Below are 19,411 nucleotides of genomic sequence, written 5' to 3' on the forward strand. Positions count from 1 at the left end.
GACTCAAGACATGTGGCGTTAAAGGACGGGTGGATACTCACGCGCTACTGTTGATGAAGGAGTAGACATTATAAAAAAAAAACAATTGTTAAGCCGCAGGGGCCCAAAATGTTTTCGATGGCCCTTCTATTTTTGTAGGAGTAGGAGTGAACTTTACTTTTGCGAATAATGAAGCTGTTTCACATGGCTGCAGTTGGATTACCTTGGCTATTGTTCGTTGTGGTTCTATCGTAAGCATCGGTAGTCTGGAGAGTTTCAATGCACGTGACGTTATTAGCTATCGTATTCTTGCGATTAGTGAGGTGTCTAATAGTGATATTGGTATAACTTACTTTAGTTCTAGTATGTCTCTTGTTGCTTCGACTTACAATCATCGTAAGGTTGATAAGTCAGTGGCGATTTATGTAGGTGTAAAGGTGACGGTGTGTGTGGGAATGTGAATGTTGTTGGTGCTTTAACTCTGTATTGTCATAAATAAAGTCAATGACCTTGACAAAACTTCACGTTGATCTTGCCAAAAACCGAGGGGCGAGTCTTGTTGCAGCTCTCAGGGGCACCTGGGATGCTCTGTGTGAGGCACCGCTGAGCATATCTATCCGTCGCAGCCCATGACCATCTCAAGGAATGCGTTTGTGAAATTAAGTGAATGAATGGCAAGTCAAGAAATTAAGAGAGATTATGCTTGAACGTGATTTAGAGGTCTATCACGTTCAGTTCTTGGTATAATCTCACTTAATTTCTTGACTTGTCATTCATTCACTTAATTTCACAAACGCAGTCCTTATACTCGAATAGCATCCTTTTATATTTTGAATAACATAATACTTTAGTGAATAATGAACCAACTGCTGTATAAACGTCATCGACAGTCAACACTTCAGGAACTTTTACAGAGAATGAGCTATGTAATAAAAAGTATGTTGTACATAAATATTAATTCGGATAATAATGTCGATGTACGGAGAAATAATTTACGTTAGACGAACAAAATGTCGACAAATTCCCAGTCGAGCGTGTGAAATTCTTTCCTTTGAGCACGTTTTTGCTATAAGGTATGTCAAAAATCGCCAAACACGTAACAACCCTGGTCTCGGGGTACCGTCCTTACTGAATTCCGGTGATGCCACGAGCGGGTTCTGGGAAATGTAAATATTTACAGCCCTAAATAAAGAGGTTCCGAAATATTACGACGTGAAAGCCTGACTAGGCGTTACCCAAACTACCTAGTGAACTAGACGTCCTGTCGCTGTGATGTCCCACGTGAGCAGCGAGGATTTCACAATACCGCCACTGGGTAATTCTCATCGGTCTTCTACTAATAAAGAATTAACGTTTCTACCGAGAAGTGACAGCGTCGCAACTACGCTTCCAAGTGTCGCCCATCCGCAGCGCGGAGAAATTTGAAAAGTGAACTGGTAGCCGAACGAATTAAACAAAAACATCGTTTCAAAACTGAACTCAGTTATTGGCTGTGTGAATTCTAGTGATTAATCTGTGAAGCTGAAGAATTTTAACGAGATTCACGCTCGAATATCACAAGGATGCGGTTGTATTGGCTCAAGTTCTGTTAAGTCGTCACTTGTATTTTGTCCGTGTCGATACCTCTGCCCACGACAGGTCCTCAGTTGTAAATTTTTACTAACTCTACTCAAATCCAGGAAGATCAGTACATTTTCCTAACCTAATGCCTGTCATACGATCTAATTTGAGCTCTTTAATGTTCATCTTTCCGAGTCCACGTTGTTTTGGACACCCCACTCCCTCTCAGACTGCTTTGTGTGGAAACGTGGCGTAGAATATCGTCGACTGCGCCAAAGACCACCAGTCTTGGTCGTCGGATCGTACGGCAGGCGACAGTCAGGCTGGTATCCCACCACCGTCCGGGGCGTCTGCAGATGTCTGCGGCCTGAAAACTCATTGACTGGAATAGAATTGTCTTCGGTGACGAGCCCCGCTGCGCACTCAGCACCGACGACCAGTGAAGCTGTGTCTGGAGGCGCCCTGAACAGCGGTGAGATACCAACCTGAGTGTCGTCCACTGTAAATCCTGACGACGAGAGGTGATAGTCTGGGTGCCATTCCTTTTCATATTAGAACCCCTTTGGTTGTCATCAGAGACACCCATGACGCATAGCGGTACGTCTACGCCAGATATCTCACAAATTGAGATTTCGGTCCCATTCGGAAAATTTATTTAAGGTGTGTCGTTTTCTTGTCCTTTTTTTTGTAATAGAGGTACCTCTCCGGTCGTCATTAGCTATTTTTGATGATAATCTATTTATTGTATTGTATCGTAAAATTGGCCATGGTCAGGAACTTCTATACAGGGTGCTCCATTGATAGTAACCGGGCCAAATATCTCACGAAATAAGCATCAAACGAAAAACCTACAAAGAACGAAACTAGTATAGCTTGAAGGGGGGAACCAGACGGCGCTATGGTTGGCCCGCTAGATGGCGCCGCCATAGGTCAAACGGACATCAACTGCGTTTTCTAAAATAGGAACCCCCATTTTTATTACATATTCGTATAGTACGTAAAGAAATATCAATGTTTTAATTACTATTAAAAACAGTCTTGATCACGACTTATTTAACAAGGTGACCGGTTTCGACCACTACTGTGGTCATCTTCAGACTACAAGTTGTAATTCAACGTTTTATAGCTTTATAACTTTATGTATTTTCTTTAATGTATGTATCCCTCTAATTAGAACTTTGTATACAACTTGTAGGTCTGAAGATGACCACAGTAGTGGTCGAAACCGGTCACCTTGTTAAATAAATCGTGATCAAGACTGTTTTAATAGTAATTATTTATAAGACATTGATCACTGCTGTTCCCGTAATGCATTCAAAAAAATCAATGTTTTAGTTAGACCACTTTCTTCGCTTTGTGATAGATGGCGCTGTAATAGTCACAAAGGTGTAAGTACGTGGCATAACGTAACATTCCGCCAGTGCGGACGGTATTTGCTTCGTGATACATTACCCGTGTTAAAATGAACCGTTTACCAATTGCGGAACAGCTCGATATCGTGTTGATGTATGGCTATTGTGATCAAAATGCCCACCTGCCGTGTGCTATGTATGCTGCTCGGTATCCTGGACGACGTCATCCAAGTGTCCGGACCGTTCGCCGGATAGTTACGTTATTTAAGGAAACAGGAAGTGTTCAGCCACATGTCAAACGTCAACCACGACCTGCAACAAACGGTGATGCCCAAGTAGGTGTTTTAGCTGCTGTCGCGGTTAACCCGCACATCAGTAGCAGACAAATTGCGCGAGAATCGGGAATCTCAAAAACGTCCGTGTTGAGAATGCTACATCAAGATCGATTGCACCCGCACCATATTTCTATGCACCAGGAAATGCATGGCGACGACTTTGAACGTCGTGTACAGTTCTGCTACTGGGCACAAGAGAAATTACGGGACGATGACAGATTTTTTGCACGCGTTCTATTTAGCGACGAAGCGTCATTCACCGACAGTGGTAATATGCACTATTGGGCAACGGAAAATCCACGATGGCTGCGACAAGTGGAATATCAGCGATCTTGGCGGGTTAATGTATGGTGCGGCATTATGGGAGGAGGGATAATTGGCCCCCATTTTATCGATGGCAATCTACTTGGTGCAATGTATGCTGATTTCCTACGTAATGTTCTACCGATGTTACCACAAGATGTTTCACTGCATGACAGAATGGCGATGTACTTCCAACATGATGGATGTCCGACACATAGGTCGCGTGCGGTTGAAGCGGTACTGAATAGCATATTTCACGACAGGTGGATTGATCGTCGAAGCACCATACCATGGCCCGCACTTTCACCGGATCTGACGTCCCCGGATTCCTTTCTGTGGGGAGAGTTTAAGGATATTTGCTGTCGTGATCCACCGACAATGCCTGGCAACATGCGTCAGTGCACTGTCACTGCACGTGTGAACATTAGGAAAGGCGAACTACTCGCTGTTGAGAGGAATGTCGTTACACGTATTGCCAAATGCATTGAGGTTGACAAACATCGTTTTGACGATTTATTGCATTAATGTGGTATTTACAGGGAATCATGCTGTAATAGCATGCGTTCTCAGAAATGATAAGTTCACAAAGGTACATGTATCGCATTGGAACAACAGAAATAAAATGTCCGAACGTACCTACGTTCTTTATTTTAATTTAAAAAACCTACCTGTTACCAACTGTTCGTCTAAAATTGTGAACCATATGTTTGTGACTATTACAGCGCCATCTATCACAAAGCGAAAAAAGTGGTCCAACTAAAACATTCATATTTCTTTACGTACTACACCAATATGTTATAAAAGATGGAGGTTCCTATTTAAAAGAACGCAGTTGATATCCGTTTCACCTATGGCAGCACCATCTAGCAGACCAACCATAGCGCCATCTGGTTTCCCCCTTCAAACTAGACAAATTCAACGTCTAAGTCTTCTTATTATGGTCATTGTTGAACATGCTTTGCTAAACACTTTTGTGGTTGATTATGTCATATGTTTCTACAATTAAGAAAAGCTTCAGGTATGGCTATGCGAGCGTGTAAATGTGGGGAATCCTGTTTATTTTAGGTATTTCCGTATACGGTAGGTAAATCGGGCTGTTATTAATTCATTTTCATCCTCTTGGATTGGCCCCTTACCATACCGAGGAGGTTGTGCATTCTGCTATGGCCCTGAGTCTTACCGTAGTGGGAGCTTAACCTCCTGGCATCGCCATCGTATCCAGACGGTTCTTTTGGGCAGGAGCAGACTCAGAACAGTTGACAATTTAGGGTAGGAGGTGATGCTCTTAGGCGTACAGAAACCGACCATCCTAGGGGGACAATCTTGATGGAAAAAGTAAGAAGAACACCTAGCAAAAGCTGGAGGAACTGATCCATAGACATAGCAACCTTCTAATGGAGAAAACTCCAAAAGAAATGCTGATGTACTGTGATACCTCAAGGTGGCGATCACACTATCTTCGTGTCCTGTCTTCGGTATCCTGTAACGCGGGAACTGTAACTTCTAAAAATTTGGACTGGCAAGGACGCCTAAAGCAAAACCGGATACGATTATGCTTTATTATGGTGAAGGCTATTTTCCTTTCTGTCTTACGTTAATCAATTTCCTGTAGTTTCCCGACTCCACCTGTGGACTTAAGTAACCGTGCTTGATTTGTTGTTAACGGCAGGTAGGAGCATCCTCTGAATGTGCACTTCTCAGCCTAAAATGCTGCCATTAAAGTTAAAGGGCCATCAGCCTGAGAAGTCCCTCATTCAAGTGAGCAACTGAAAAGTATTTTGTTTTAAACATAGCTTCTAATTCTTGGTTACCTCACCATTCTTCAGACTGTTAGTTTTCACGCTATTTTATTGTATGAAACTTAGCTGAGGAGTATAGAAATTCATATGTGCTTAAATACAGAGAGTAACTACATTCATTTTACAAATGTTGAGGACTTGTAGTGGAGACCAAGGCTGATAAGTTTAGCTTAAGAACTCATGACTGGAAGAGTACCGTTTCCCCGTTACGCGCAAAAAAAGAAAGTTCAAATCTCCCGCATTTATAGTCGCCATTGACTAGGGTACTACGCACGTCATTCATCGATCACACCTGATGCCCCATGTAGACTACAGATCTGTTTGCATGACATTTATTTCAGTTTGTGATCTTCCCAGAGAGGTTTATACCTGTCGTTTATACCTGTCGTTGTTTGTGGTCTTTGTTCATACTGTACTACTGTACAGTAGTAATTACTCACTACAGTACATATCAGTGCAAACTGTACGTACATTTCGCTTTTATTGGGTTACTGTTCATCATGTTTGCGGAATACGCCGACGTGATGTTACTGTACGGCGAAGCTCGACGTAGTGGGGGAGCTGCTCGCCAGCTGTATGCGGACCGTTTTCGAGTTCGTCAGAGACCTCCGCACTCCCTCTTTGCTACGTTCGGAGAAGGGTACATTCACCAGCAGCAGGGCCGACTGTGGTGCTCCACGACGGCGCTGCACACCAGATTTTGAAGAGGCTGTACGCCATACAGTGGATGAGAACGTGGCGACCAGTACCAGATACATAGCACGTAGACTGAATGTGCATTACTTAACTGACCGGCGTGTTCTGCATGAGCAGCGGCTACGCTAGTACTACCCCCAGAAGGTACAGCCAATGTAGCCACAAGATTTTACATCACGAGTCCACTTCCGCAGATGATTTTTGCACCGTTGCGTGGACGAACCCGACTTCTCACGGCAGATACTATTCACGGATGAAGGGAAGTTCACCCGACAATGTGTTCTCAGTTCCCACAACATTCATGTGTGGTTTGACAAAAAACCGTACGCTGCACGCCCCAGCGCATTTGAGGAACATTTGGGCAGGGTTCGTGGATGGACATGTGATGTGGCCATACCTTCTTCTTCCACATCTCACGTACTTGCGATTCCTTGACGACCTGCTGCATGGGCGCCTGGAAGGTGTTAAGTTGCATGTGCGTAAAAACAGGTAGTTTCAGCATGATGACGCACCACCTTATTTTTCATGTGTGCTCTGAGATCACCTGGACCAACGATTTGGTCGTGGTGGCCTGATTGTTTGGCCTGCATGCTCTCCCAACTTGAACCCACTACTGTGCTACCTGTGGGACCAGATGAAATCTTTTATCTATGATACGGTACCCCTGTGGCACCGTAGGTCGACACACTGGCGCGGATTACGTCTGTAGTGGATGCTGCAGGACCAGAGATTGCTGATCATGCATGCTGTAACATGGTAAATTGGTACCATATCTGTGTTGTCTCCAGTGGTCTTCACTGGAACCAGAACCAGACGACAAGCAGCAGCTGTTAGAGAGCGATGTGTGTTGTGGTATTCTACGTGCAACAGAAAAGCGGTATATTTTGAGACGTTAGTTCCTGTTTTAAGACATTGTGGTCTCCTGACGTCCATTGCTTACATATTCCGCCCTCACAATCATATTCCGCACAATAAGACGCTTCATTGGAACCAAAACTCGATAACATAAAGTCAGTGTTGTATGAATTCATGTAAACGATATGCAAATAACTAGTAAATCGCAAGTGCGCACCGCGATTGAAATACTCGAAGCTGGCGTACACACACACACATTTTAGTTCTGGAGAGGCAAACCGCACGGCAGGGGGCTGGTCCCTTCAGAGGACGAGTCAACCTATTTACGTCGGCCGGCGACTGCCCGTAGAGCAGACAGCGTTTGCCCGAGTGAAAGGGAGAACGACCCCATGTTCGGCTTAAAAGAAAATTCCGCTACATTGTGTGGGAGCGCCCAGCCTACGCATTCTTTACAAACATAGCACACAGTTTCAGAGGTTTTCACAGGGAGACACCAGACGCCGATGCTACAAATTTCCGGATTGGTCGCCTTAAACGAAACTTCGTTCTCCCGTTTTAGAAGAGCAATGCTGATTGGCAGACGATATTCCTGACGCCTTGAGCTGAAGGAGTAATGGAAGAGACCAAAATATATACCCCTTCACGTCTGGCGTGGAGAGGGGCCGTTCCGTTGTCGCTCTTGGAGCGAGAATACGTAACGAGAGTGTGTGCCCTCATACGTATACTCAAAGAGCGAGGAACAAAGTCTCTCCTCAGTACTTCACTGCGAGAGCACCTCTGTCGAGAGCGAATCGGAGTGCGACTCTATGATGAGTCCTTGCGATTAAGCGCTGTTCACTGTGTTGGCCACCACACTTATTGTGTGGTGTGAACGGACAGAGTTATAGTTAAACGCCTGTGAGCGAATTTTTGAGTGGCATTGCAGTGGACTGGTTATCTGACCGGTGTACCACGCCAAAAGTCAGACTAGGGACGAATAGGAGTCCTTGACTTCATCAAGGCGTAGGGAGAGTTTGATTGGCAAAGGTCAGTCCAGATAGAACGAGAGTTATCTTATTTGTCAGCTGCATGTGGCGTAGACAGCAGTCATCGCAGCTTACGGTATTGTGCGCTACAGCTATTGCGAGCCCCACTTCACTGCATTTCACACGCTACAACCTCGACTGTAGCTAACAACATTCTAACGGATAATTATTCAAGTTGAGTATGCGCGGCTCTCAGCCATTCTGCCAAGTCAATAACAATCTTAAACTTTATCAGTAAACACTTCCGGGCTAAGTTAGCGTGGTCGATCTGTAGAACTTCTTCTCCCTGACGTTTCGTTCTCAACTACGGAGAACATCTTCCGAGGTGAGTCAACGACTCAGAACGAAACGTCAGGGAGAAGAAGTTCTACAGATCGACCACGGCAACTTAGCCCGGAAGTGTTTACTGATGAAGACGCCGGCCGTGAAAGCCTACATGGAATGAATCTTAAACTTTGTATAGAAAGTTCATTAGCGAATCCTATCCTTAAGAGGTAACTTCACATTCTGAAAAGAACCCGGAAATAACTTGTTCAATTCATAACTAAAAGTGCCATTGTGATTTCTCAGAATGTTTGCAAAGTAAATAATAATTTTCGTTAGTTTCATGTTTTTGTTACACTAACTAGCACTACTCCAGTACTGAAGTATCCCACTAGTTACATAAGAAATTTTGTGAATTTTTGTGTCGTTTCCTTACAGCGGACGACTCCAGAAGATAATTATTACTGAAAGTTTTTCTCTTTAGAACGTTTGGAGCGTGTCTGACTTCTGTAGTAGTGTGGGGGTGGAAATTGCATCTTGCAGGAGCCACAGGGTAAAGGGTACATCTCAGTTTAATCCGTTGTGCAGAATGACAATAGCACCCACGTCGCTCACGCTGTGTTAAAGTTAACTGTCTTGAACCTCAATACAAGTCCTGAAAGTCTACATCTACATCTACATATACATCTACATTTATACTCCGCAAGCCACCCAACGGTGTGTGGCGGAGGGCACTTTACGTGCCACTGTCATTACCTCCCTTTCCTGTTCCAGTCGCGTATGGTTCGCGGGAAGAACGACTGTCTGAAAGCCTCTGTGCGCGCTCTAATCTCTCTAATTTTACATTCGTGATCTCCTCGGGAGGTATAAGTAGGGGGAAGCAATATATTCGATACCTCATCCAGAAACGCACCCTCTCGAAACCTGGCGAGCAAGCTACACCGCGATGCAGAGCGCCTCCCTTGCAGAGTCTGCCACTTGAGTTTGTTAAACATCTCCGTAACGCTATCACGGTTACCAAATAACCCTGTGACGAAACGCGCCGCTCTTCTTTGGATCTTCTCTATCTCTTCCGTCAACCCGATCTGGTGCGGATCCCACACTGATGAGCAATACTCAAGTATAGGTCGAACGAGTGTTTTGTAAGCCACCTCCTTTGTTGATGGACTACATTTTCTAAGGACTCTCCCAATGAATCTCAACCTGGTACCCGCCTTACCAACAATTAATTTTATATGATCATTCCACTTCAAATCGTTCCGCACACAAACTGCTATCATATAATCATACAATAATGGATCCTTCTTTCTATGTATTCGCAATACATTACATTTGTCTATGTTAAGAGTCAGTTGCCACTCCCTGCACCAAGTGCCTATCCGCTGCAGATCTTCCTGCATTTCGCTACAATTTTCTAATGCTGCAACTTCTCTGTATACTACAGCATCATCCGCGAAAAGCCGCATGGAACTTCCGACACTATCTACTAGGTCTCTAAAGGGAATTTAGTTATATCTTGTACAAAGAGTTCTACTGTTTCCTCGGGTGATATTGAGGACCTCACATGCCCTCTCCCCCCTCCCTCCCTTTTCCCCGCTCGCCCTTGGATCTGCACCGGTCAAGTCCACGAATCGACGTGGAAACATCATCTGCGTAAGTACATGATAAAAATTCACATGCCATGCACAGATAGCCTACACGTGGCACGGCCGTCAGTGCACACAGCCTCGGAATAAGTATCCTGAATTCACACATACACAAATGTCTGCCCTCTATTCCAGTTGTTTGCTGCTGATCTTTTATCAGTTATTGTAAATTGTTTTAAGTTACGAGAGGCAGTACCACGAGATGAAATAAGAAGACAGGCCGGTTAATTACACGTGCGGCCGTACCTGCGTGTTGTGGTCGTCGTCGTCGTCGTCGTCGTCGTCGGGCACGGCGGCGCGCGGGAACTCCCTGGGGTCCTGGCCGCGGTGGCGGCGCGGGTGGCCCTCGTCGCTGCGGTCGGTGGAGTCGCAGCAGCAGACGTAGGCCGTCCACAGGCCGTCCTTCAGCTCCATCTGCCAGACGGTGTCGCTGCGCCCGCTGCGCGCCCCGTACACCGCCAGCGAGCGGTCCTCCGGACGGCGCGCCTCGCTTCTGCCGCACAGCACGATGCCTGCACCCACACACACACACACACCAGTGTCAGCCGCGGCAAGCGTCGTGCCGCAGGTACGCAGTCAGCTCTGCTACACTGCGGTGCCACCTTGATACACAGGACCATTATAAAGTCTATGAAGTATGAAATACGTCAATAGAAAATCAAGTAGGCCTTGAAAAATATTTATAAGCTAAGAAATATGTAAATAACAATTAAAGTGTGAAAGAAAAATTTTAAGAAACATGTTTTGTGAAATTTACTTAAGTTCTTTGCATATCGATGGTGACAGTGAAGTATCCGCACCAAGCTCTTAGTTGGCGGGAGAGCCCGCGCATTGGTACATAGGGAACGCTGCGAGAAGCGCGTAGTATTGTCGATAGGACACTCTTGTGTCAACCTTTGTGCAGTGAAGTTGTGTGTAGACACAGAGAGGTGTGCCTGTTCCCCACCAGCTACATACTACTCGAAGAATGCCGGCCGTTATGGCCGAGCGGTTCGAGGCGCTTCAGTCTGGAACCCCGCGACCGCTACGGTCGCAGGTTCGAATCCTGCCTCGGGCATGGATGTGTGTGATGTCCTTAGGTTAGTTAGGTTTAAGTAGTTCTAAGTTCTTGGGAACTGATGACCTCAGATGTTAAGTCCCACAGTGCTCAGAGACATTTGAACCATTTGAACTACAATGCGCCACTGTGGTGTAGGTGAAATCGAGACCAAAAAATTGATAGAGAGCACTTCTATCAAGCCGGGAAGCAGCCTCAAATTGGCCTAAAAAAGCCATCCAAACGACAGCTCATGCGAGCCGCGCTAGATTTTGGGGCAAATCATCCCTGAATATTAAAAATTTCTAATCTTGTAAGTCAAAATGTAAAATTGCCGTTTGTGTAAATTTTACTTCCGAGTAAAATCTCTGGTATAGCGGTAGCATCTTTGACTAGTGGTAAAATCTTCCTGGCTCCCAGGTTCGAACTCAGCCACCGCTTAAGTTTTTTTATAAACCCCATCAACAAACCTGGCCGAAGATTTTCGGCATGAGAAGTCACCCTCGTTGTGCCAATGGCCATGTCAAAGAGTGAGGGGGAGTAGGTAGAGGTTCAGAGCACTCTGTTGCCTTTGGGGTGGGAAATTGCCTCTAAAAGATGGAAAAATCACCAACTGAGGATGCAGAAGACAGTGTAAACCGCTTCATTAAAGACAAATAACGTTTATCCGCAGGAAATGTGGCCTGTAATTGAAAAAGCGTCATGCTGAACTCACCATTGGCAAAAGATTGCACATTAATCCACCACTCGGATCGCTTGGACATCGCAGCCAACGAAGGGGTAACGATGAGAAAAAGATTGAATAACGAACAAAAGAGTAATGTTCTACGAGTCGGGGTGTCAAATGTCAGGAATCTGAAGTTGGCGGATGTAAGACGTTTATATTTCTATTGTCTATTGTCAAACCACAATTTATGAAACATGTTTATATTTTATTAATAGGATTAACTAGGAATAATTAATATTTGTCATGTTGGAAATAATTGTGGTAGCAGGGAATGTCTGCACCAAAGTATTGTTGGCAGGAGAGACCGCACATTGATATACCTTCAAAAAGGGCGGAAGAGACCGCGTATGGATACATTTTAAGAAAAGAGCGGGAAATACCGCGTATTGATTCATTTTGCAATGGTAGCAGGGATTGTCTGCACCAGAAAGCATTGTTGGAGGGAGAGACCGCACTTCAGCGTTCGTAGGAAGTCAGTAGTAAGCGAGAAGTGAAGCGAGTCGGTAGCAGGTCTGAAGCGAGAGGTTGAGAGGAGCGGTGTGCCTGCCAGCCACCAGCTATGATTTACAAGAGGTTATAAACGATATGTACAGAGACAGAAAAAGTTTAACTATGAATTATGTAACGTCAGTCAAATTAATTAAATAATAACGTCAGCTTTGCTATTAAAGTATAACGTCAGCTTTGGTAATAAATACAGCCACTTATTATGACAGCCCAGCAGCAGCTAATAAAGTATAGTAAAACAGAGTAAGTATATTCATGTCGCAGTCCGATGTAGCAGTCAGATGGCGATCCAGTGACAGTAAAAAAGGTAAGGAACAGTTCTGGGTTATTTCAGGTAACGACTGAGGCCCACGACGGCGACACATTCTATCTTTCGTCGAAATAATCAGAAAATCACTTTTAATAAACAGCAATTAAATTTGTATGCGAAGATTGAGAAAGAAAATAAATTTCAAAGGGAAGAGTTAATTTGTTATTATTAAGCAAGAGATAGAAATCCTAAGGGAAGGTTTCATAGGTTATTGTAGAAGGGAAGGTTGCGTAACAAAAGAGAAATAGAGGAGAAGGGAAGATTTCACGGAGAAGCTAGAAAATCTGAAAATGAAAATACTAAGGCAAATAATTGGGATATGGAAGTATTAAGGAATGAAGAGACACACTTGAAGTTTCCTGAGGCTATAGATACTGCGATAATGAGAGATCGGTAGGCAGTTCAGTTCAAGAGGAACGGACAGCTCTAAAAAGGGCAACCACAGAAAGTGCAAGAGATTTAACTGTGAATAAATCGTGGGTAACGGAAGAAGTACTTCAATCGATACACCAAAGAAGGAAGTACAAAAATGTTCATAAAAATGCAGGAATACAGAAAAATAAGTCACTTGGGAGTGAAATAAGTAGCAATTACAGGGTAGCAAACACGAAATGACTAGAGGAAAGATGTGAAGAAAGCTAAGAAACAATGGTCGTCGAAAGGACTGGTTCAGCGAATAGAGAAGTCAAAATAACCTTCGGTGAAATTAAAAGCAGGGGCGACAACATTAGGAGGGAAATGCGAATTCCACAGTTAACTGCAGAAGAGAGAGCGGATAGGTTGAAAAAGTACAAAGAAGACCTCTGTGAGGGGAGGACCTGTCTGATGACATGACTCAGGAAGAAATGCAAGTCGATATCGAAGACGTACGGTTCCAGTATTAGAGTCAGAATTTAATAGCGCGTTGGAAGACGTGCGATCCAGTAAGTCAGAAGGGATGAATAACATTCTTAGGAATTTTTGAAATCATTGGGGGAAGTATCAACCAAGCGACTATTTTTGGACATAATGTATAAGTCTGGAGTCATACTATCAGCCCTTCGTAAAAATATCTGCATCATCCAAGCAATTCCGGAAAAAAGAGAGGGCAACAAAGTGTTAGAACCATCGCACAGTCACTTAACAGCTCATGCAAACAAGCAGCTGACAAGAATAATGTACAGAAGAATGGAAAAGAAAATTGACGAGCCGTTAAACTGGAATTAGTTTGGCTTTTGGAAAGGTAAGGCACAAGACAGACAGTTCTCAAGTGCGACTTATAATGGAACTAAGACTGAAGAAAAATCAAGATACGTTCATAGCATATGTCGATCTGGAGAAAGCGTTCGACAGTGTAAAATGGTCCATGGTGTTCTAAATTCTGAGAGAAGTGGTGGTAAGCTATAGGGAGAATTTTAAATGTAGATTTAAAGAGTATAATAATAGAGAGAACGAGAGGTCAGCTGATACAAAGCATCTTAAGAATGAGCAGTATTCGTTGAAGGATATAACGGGAAGCATGAAGGTGTAGAAAGTTGAAGAAAAATGATGGTTGCTATCAAATTTAGAGGAGCTATAGATCTATTGTGCCTTGAAAGAGTCGACGTCTTAAATGAGAGGATGAAGTGTCTAAAGGGCATTTATGGACACGCTTTAGCGATATCCTACTTCAGAAGCAGTCACCAAAGTATTTTGCCCAGTGACGTAGGATTTTCGCATGCTATTTCCGATCACAATGCAGTGAAGAGGTACTTTTAAGTTACAGTGGGCTAAGATCAGACAGGTATTTCTCAAAGATTTCATGACAGCCAGTAGTATGGTTGGTGCTGAGCATTAGGCTTTAAGTAAATTGGTAGGTCATGGCAGCGGCTTTCAGTTTGCAACTGTACCTCGGGAACGGTGGATGCTTGTGATGTTTTATATTTTATGGCCTGATTGGACGATTCGTGTGTGCTGCTTGTTTTGTAGTTGTGACGAGGTTGAATGGCATAAATTTTTTTGAGGTAAGGACGTCTCTAATCCTTATATGTCTGTCTATATAAGGAGGAATGTTTTATCTGATGCTTTTAGCACTTGAAAATGGGATAACGTTGTCCCGAAGTACGTTGTGGCAATAATCACAAGATAGACAAATGTGCTGAATATCTTCAGTATTGCATAAATAACAGTTGTACGGTGGCTTCACATCAGTTAATACGTACAGGAACCAAAAGGAAACAATAAGAGGGGAATAACAAGAAGGAAGTGCACGGATTAGAAAGGGTGTACGAGTAAAAGAGGGATGCAGTATTTCGCCCCTACTGTTCGATCTGTACATCGAATGAGCAATGACAAAAATAAAAGAAAGCTTCAAGAGGGGGATTAAAATTCAAGATGAAAGGCTGTCAATGATAAGATTCGCTGATGTCATTGGCATCCTAAGTGAATGTAACAAACATTTACAGGATCTATCGCGTGGAATGAACAGGTTAATGAGTACAGAATATTGACTGAGAGTAAACTACAGAAAAATGAAAATAATAAGGAATGACTGAAGTGAGATTAGCTATAACCTTAACATCAAAATTGTGGATCACGAAGCAGATAACCTGAAGGAATTCTACTACCATGGAAGCAATACGTGGGTCGAAGTAAGGATGGCCTGAACAGCAGACTAGCACAGGCAAAGAGGGAATTCCTGGCAGGAGAAGTCTGCTAGTATCAACTATTGACTTTAATCCAAGGAAAAAATTTCTGGGAATGGACATTCGAAGCACATCATTTCATGGTGCATAATCATAGACTGTGAGCGAAGCGATTGAGACGTGGACATACCGAAAACAGTGACAAGAAAAGCGATAAGATCATAGAACTTGTGTTAATATGTAAGGAAATAACTTCCATCGTAAGGACGAGCTGTAGAGAGTAAAACTGTCGGGGAAGACAGAGAGCCTGCAAGTAGTTGAGAACATCGGGTGAAAATGCTACGCTGAGATGAACAAGTTGGTGCGGGAGCGCAGTTCTTGATGGGGCATACTAAACTGAAGACCTCCCTCCCCCTCCCCCCAAAGAAAAACAGGAAAAAGTATAAAACTGAGAATTAAATTGCCTTGTTTTGCTGGTCTTACTATGATCTACTGTCCTTGTGACGGTTAAGTGTTGGTTGAACTGTAAACATAATTAGTTTTGCATAATTCTTACAAAATTTATTTTTCTTTCATTACCCCACAGGAAATTTTTAAGTAATAGTAGTAAAGAAAAAGCCGATTAATCCGGTGGCATAAGAGAGCGAGGGGCATTGAAAATCATGCGCGGCGCCAATGCACTGCAGCTTAGGTGGCTTTTGTAGGCCAACTTGAGGGTGTTCTTTCGGCTTGATAGATCACAAGTGTCCTTTCCCTCCACCATTGAGGTACGTTGTAAACAATTACCATTTACATCGTATATGCTATTAACAAACGCGGACTGACTGCTGTGGTCAAAGACAAGAAAAATGGCTCTGAGCACTATGGGACTTAACATCTGAGGTCATCAGTCCCCTAGACTTAGAACTACTTAAACCTAACTAACCTAAGAACATCACAGATATCAATACCCGAGTCAGGATTCGAACCTATGACCGTTGAGGTGGCGCGGTTCCAGATTGAAGCGCCTAGAACCGCTCGGCCCCATCGACCGGCTGGTCAAAGACATTTTCAACTGAATCGATCCTAGCTTTCGATACACACTTTTAAAATTGTAGACGTCATTTCAGTCTCCCAAAGAAACCGAAACAAGGGTTGATTTAACACTGGTAAATATCAATGTTTAGAACCCATTACATAAGTAACTATTAGGTACGTAGCTTGTAATGGCACCTGTATTGGTTTATTGGAGTTGTAATTGCTGCTTCCTGTCAAGCTAACGACAGAGAACCGGCGAAAGTGGCAGTAAAATGAACGACACAGGGAGGCGCTGTGGCTCACGGTAGATAATGTCCGCCTTTACGGGTCCCTGCTGGAGAGCGCCGTTTATAGCGCTGTCGACGTGCCGGTGACAAATGTGCAGAACACTTGTTAGTGGTCTCCCACTGAGGCAGCTCGCTCCCTGCAGTCTGTCAAAATTTTATTGCATCAAAACGTCCACAAATATATAAAATGTTTTCTATGTGCCGGTAGTTTCATTCTCCATATCAACAGTGTAATATAGGGTGAAACTAGTATAAATACAGGTTTTTGTATTGGTGAGTGAGGTCGGTGTACTGAACAACGTTACATCAGTACTAAAGTCATTACCAGACCAATAATTACAGGTATTTCAAGGTGTACGCTTTTAGGTTGGTTAGTACATCCAGGTATGTGCGGCAAGACCAAACTATCAATGCTTATTTGACCATGAGCATTAGATCAGGAGATGAAGTGTGGACGCGTAGGCACATAGCGGCTAGTCTATACTAACAGCAGTAGTTCACTTATTGCTGCAGTTATTACCATTCAGAAAACGTCAGGTCGTAAAGTTCGTGGCATGTTGGTGGGAAGACTGTTCGACGCAGAGAAAAAACAACCAACTTACGGATGTGGGTGCATATTAAGGCACTACATTTAAAAATATCTTCACTTACACTATTTGATCAAAAGTATCCGAACACCCCCCAAAAACATACATTCTTCATATTATGTGCATTGTGCTGCCACCTACTGCCGGGTACTCGATGTCAGCGACCTCAGTAGTCATTAGACGTCGTCAGAGAGCAGAATGAGGATCTCCGCGGAACTCACGGACATCGAACGTGGTCAGGTGATTGGGTGTCACTTGTGTCATATGTCTGTAGGCGACATTTTGAGATTTTCACACTCCTAAACATCCCAAGGTCCACTGTTTCCGATGAGATAGTGAAGTAGGAACGTGAAGGGGGACGTACAGCACAAAAGTGTACAGGCCGACCTCGTCTGTTGACTGACAGACCGCCGACTGTTGAAGAGGGTCGTAATGTGTAATAAGCAGACATCTATCCAGACCATCACGCAAGAATTCCAAACTGTACAGGATCTACTGCCAGTACTGTGACAGGCAGGAGGTGAGAAAACTTGGATTTCATGGTCGAGCGGTTGCTCATAAGCCACACATCACACGGGTAAATGCCAAACGACGCCTTGCCTGGTGTAAGGAGCGTCAACAATTGACGATTGAACAGTGGAGAAACCTTGAGTGGAGTGACGAATCACGGTACACAAAGTGGCGATCAAATAGGCAGGGTGTGGGTATGGCGAATGCCCGGTGAACGTCATCTGCCAGGGTGTGTGGTTGGGGTTGGGTTGGGTTGTTTAAGGGAAGAGGCCAAACAGCGAGGTAATCGGTCTCATCGGATTAGGGAAGGTTCAAATGGCTCTGAGCACTATGGGACTTAACATCGATTAGGGAAGGACGGGGAAGGAAGTCGGCCGTGCCCTTTCAAAGGAACCATCCCGGCATTTTCCTGGAGAAATTTAGGGAAATCACGGAAAACCTAAATCGGGATGGCCGGGAGTGAACCGTCGTCCTCCCGAATAAGAGTCCAGTGTGCTAACCAGCGTGTGTGGTGTCAACAGTAAAATTTGGAGGCGGTGGTGTTATGGTGTGGTCGTGTTTTCCATGGAGGGGGCTTGCACCCTTGTTGTTTTGCGTGTCACTATCGCAGCACATGCTTACATTGATGTTTTAAGCACCATCTTGCTTCCCACTGTTGAAGAGCAATTCCAAGATGGTGACTGCATCTTTCAACACGATGGAGCACCTGTTCATAATGCACGGCCTGTGGCGGAGTGGTTACACGACAATAACATACCTGTAATGGACTGGCCTGCACAGAGTCCTGACCTGAATCCTGGAGAACACCTTTGGGATGTTTTGGAACGCCGACTTCGTGCCAGGCCTCACCGACCGAATTCGATACCTCTCTTCAGTGCAGCACTCCGTGAAGAATGGGCTGCCATTCGCCAAGAAACCTTCCAGCACCTGATTGAACGTGTGCCTGCGAGATTGGAAGCTGTCATCAAGGCTAAGGGTGGGCCAACACCATACTGCATTCCAGCATTACCGATGGAGGGCGCCGCGAACTTGTAAGTCATTTTCAGCCAGGTGTCCGGATACTTTTCATCACATTGTGTATATCCATTACAACCTGAACAGTCGCTCTTGGGCAAATATCAACAACAGTGACATCACTGCGGTGTTCTACACAAATGCACTCGTAATGCAAAAAAGAAATGGAAATCAGATTAACATTCTGCTGGACTGTAATGAAAATACGTTTGTGAGCCGAAACATAATGACCACGCCCCATCCCGATGTTAAATGCCACCTGGTGGCGTTGTGACCACGAGTTACGGTAAAGAATGTGTGTAAGAGGAGCAGAGAGGAATGGAGAACTATTCTAGCAGCGATATGGGTCACAAATGAGGAAATCCACAGACCTAAGCGATTTTCACAAAGGGAAGACTTCTATGTTCTGTCTCTTGGGAACGATGATCCGAAAATGGTGAAGCTGGTCGGTTACCATCGTGAGCATTTATGGGAATAGTTTGAAGGATGCTAAAACCAAGAGTACGTGACAAGGTGTTAGACAAGTGCGCCTCATCGCAGAACTTGGAGATCGCAGGCTCATTCGCCCTTTAAAGTGTCCTCTGGAAGATCCAACAACAGAGCACAATGGTGGGGCATGCACGAATGTTTCGGAGCACAGAATTCAGCGCACACTGTTGAAAGTGGCGCTCCGCAGCAGACAATCTACGCATATTCCCATACTGACCTGACGACATTATCAGGTACGACTGCAGTGTCCATCGAGGGCATCGAGCTTCGACCGATCAGTAAAATCTGTCGCCTGACCAGATGAATCACATTTTCTTGTTACACATGGTCCACGGTCGTAATCGGACGCGCGGACGGGTTCTCGAAACATGAAACACTATGGATACAGGCTACTGAGTGTAGTATTATTGATTGGGGAATGTTCACCGTGGCTTCGATAGGACCCGTGGTGGTATTGGCAAGATGACAGCTGTAGATTACTTGAAGATTACTGCAGACCACCCCCATCTC

General features: G+C 44.3%; 1 protein-coding gene across 1 annotated transcript in view; it reads right to left on the minus strand.

Moving 5' to 3' along the window:
- The window catches only part of LOC126101282 (uncharacterized), a 682,242-nt gene that overhangs the window by 147,907 nt on the left and 514,924 nt on the right, over positions 1-19,411 (minus strand). The window contains exon 4 of the mRNA XM_049911963.1: positions 10,061-10,326. Coding sequence (XP_049767920.1) covers positions 10,061-10,326 — 266 coding nt within the window. The remainder of the gene's footprint in view (positions 1-10,060; positions 10,327-19,411) is intronic.

The sequence above is a fragment of the Schistocerca cancellata genome, chromosome 9 (genome assembly GCF_023864275.1).
Source record: "Schistocerca cancellata isolate TAMUIC-IGC-003103 chromosome 9, iqSchCanc2.1, whole genome shotgun sequence".
Taxonomy (NCBI): Eukaryota; Metazoa; Arthropoda; class Insecta; order Orthoptera; family Acrididae; genus Schistocerca; species Schistocerca cancellata.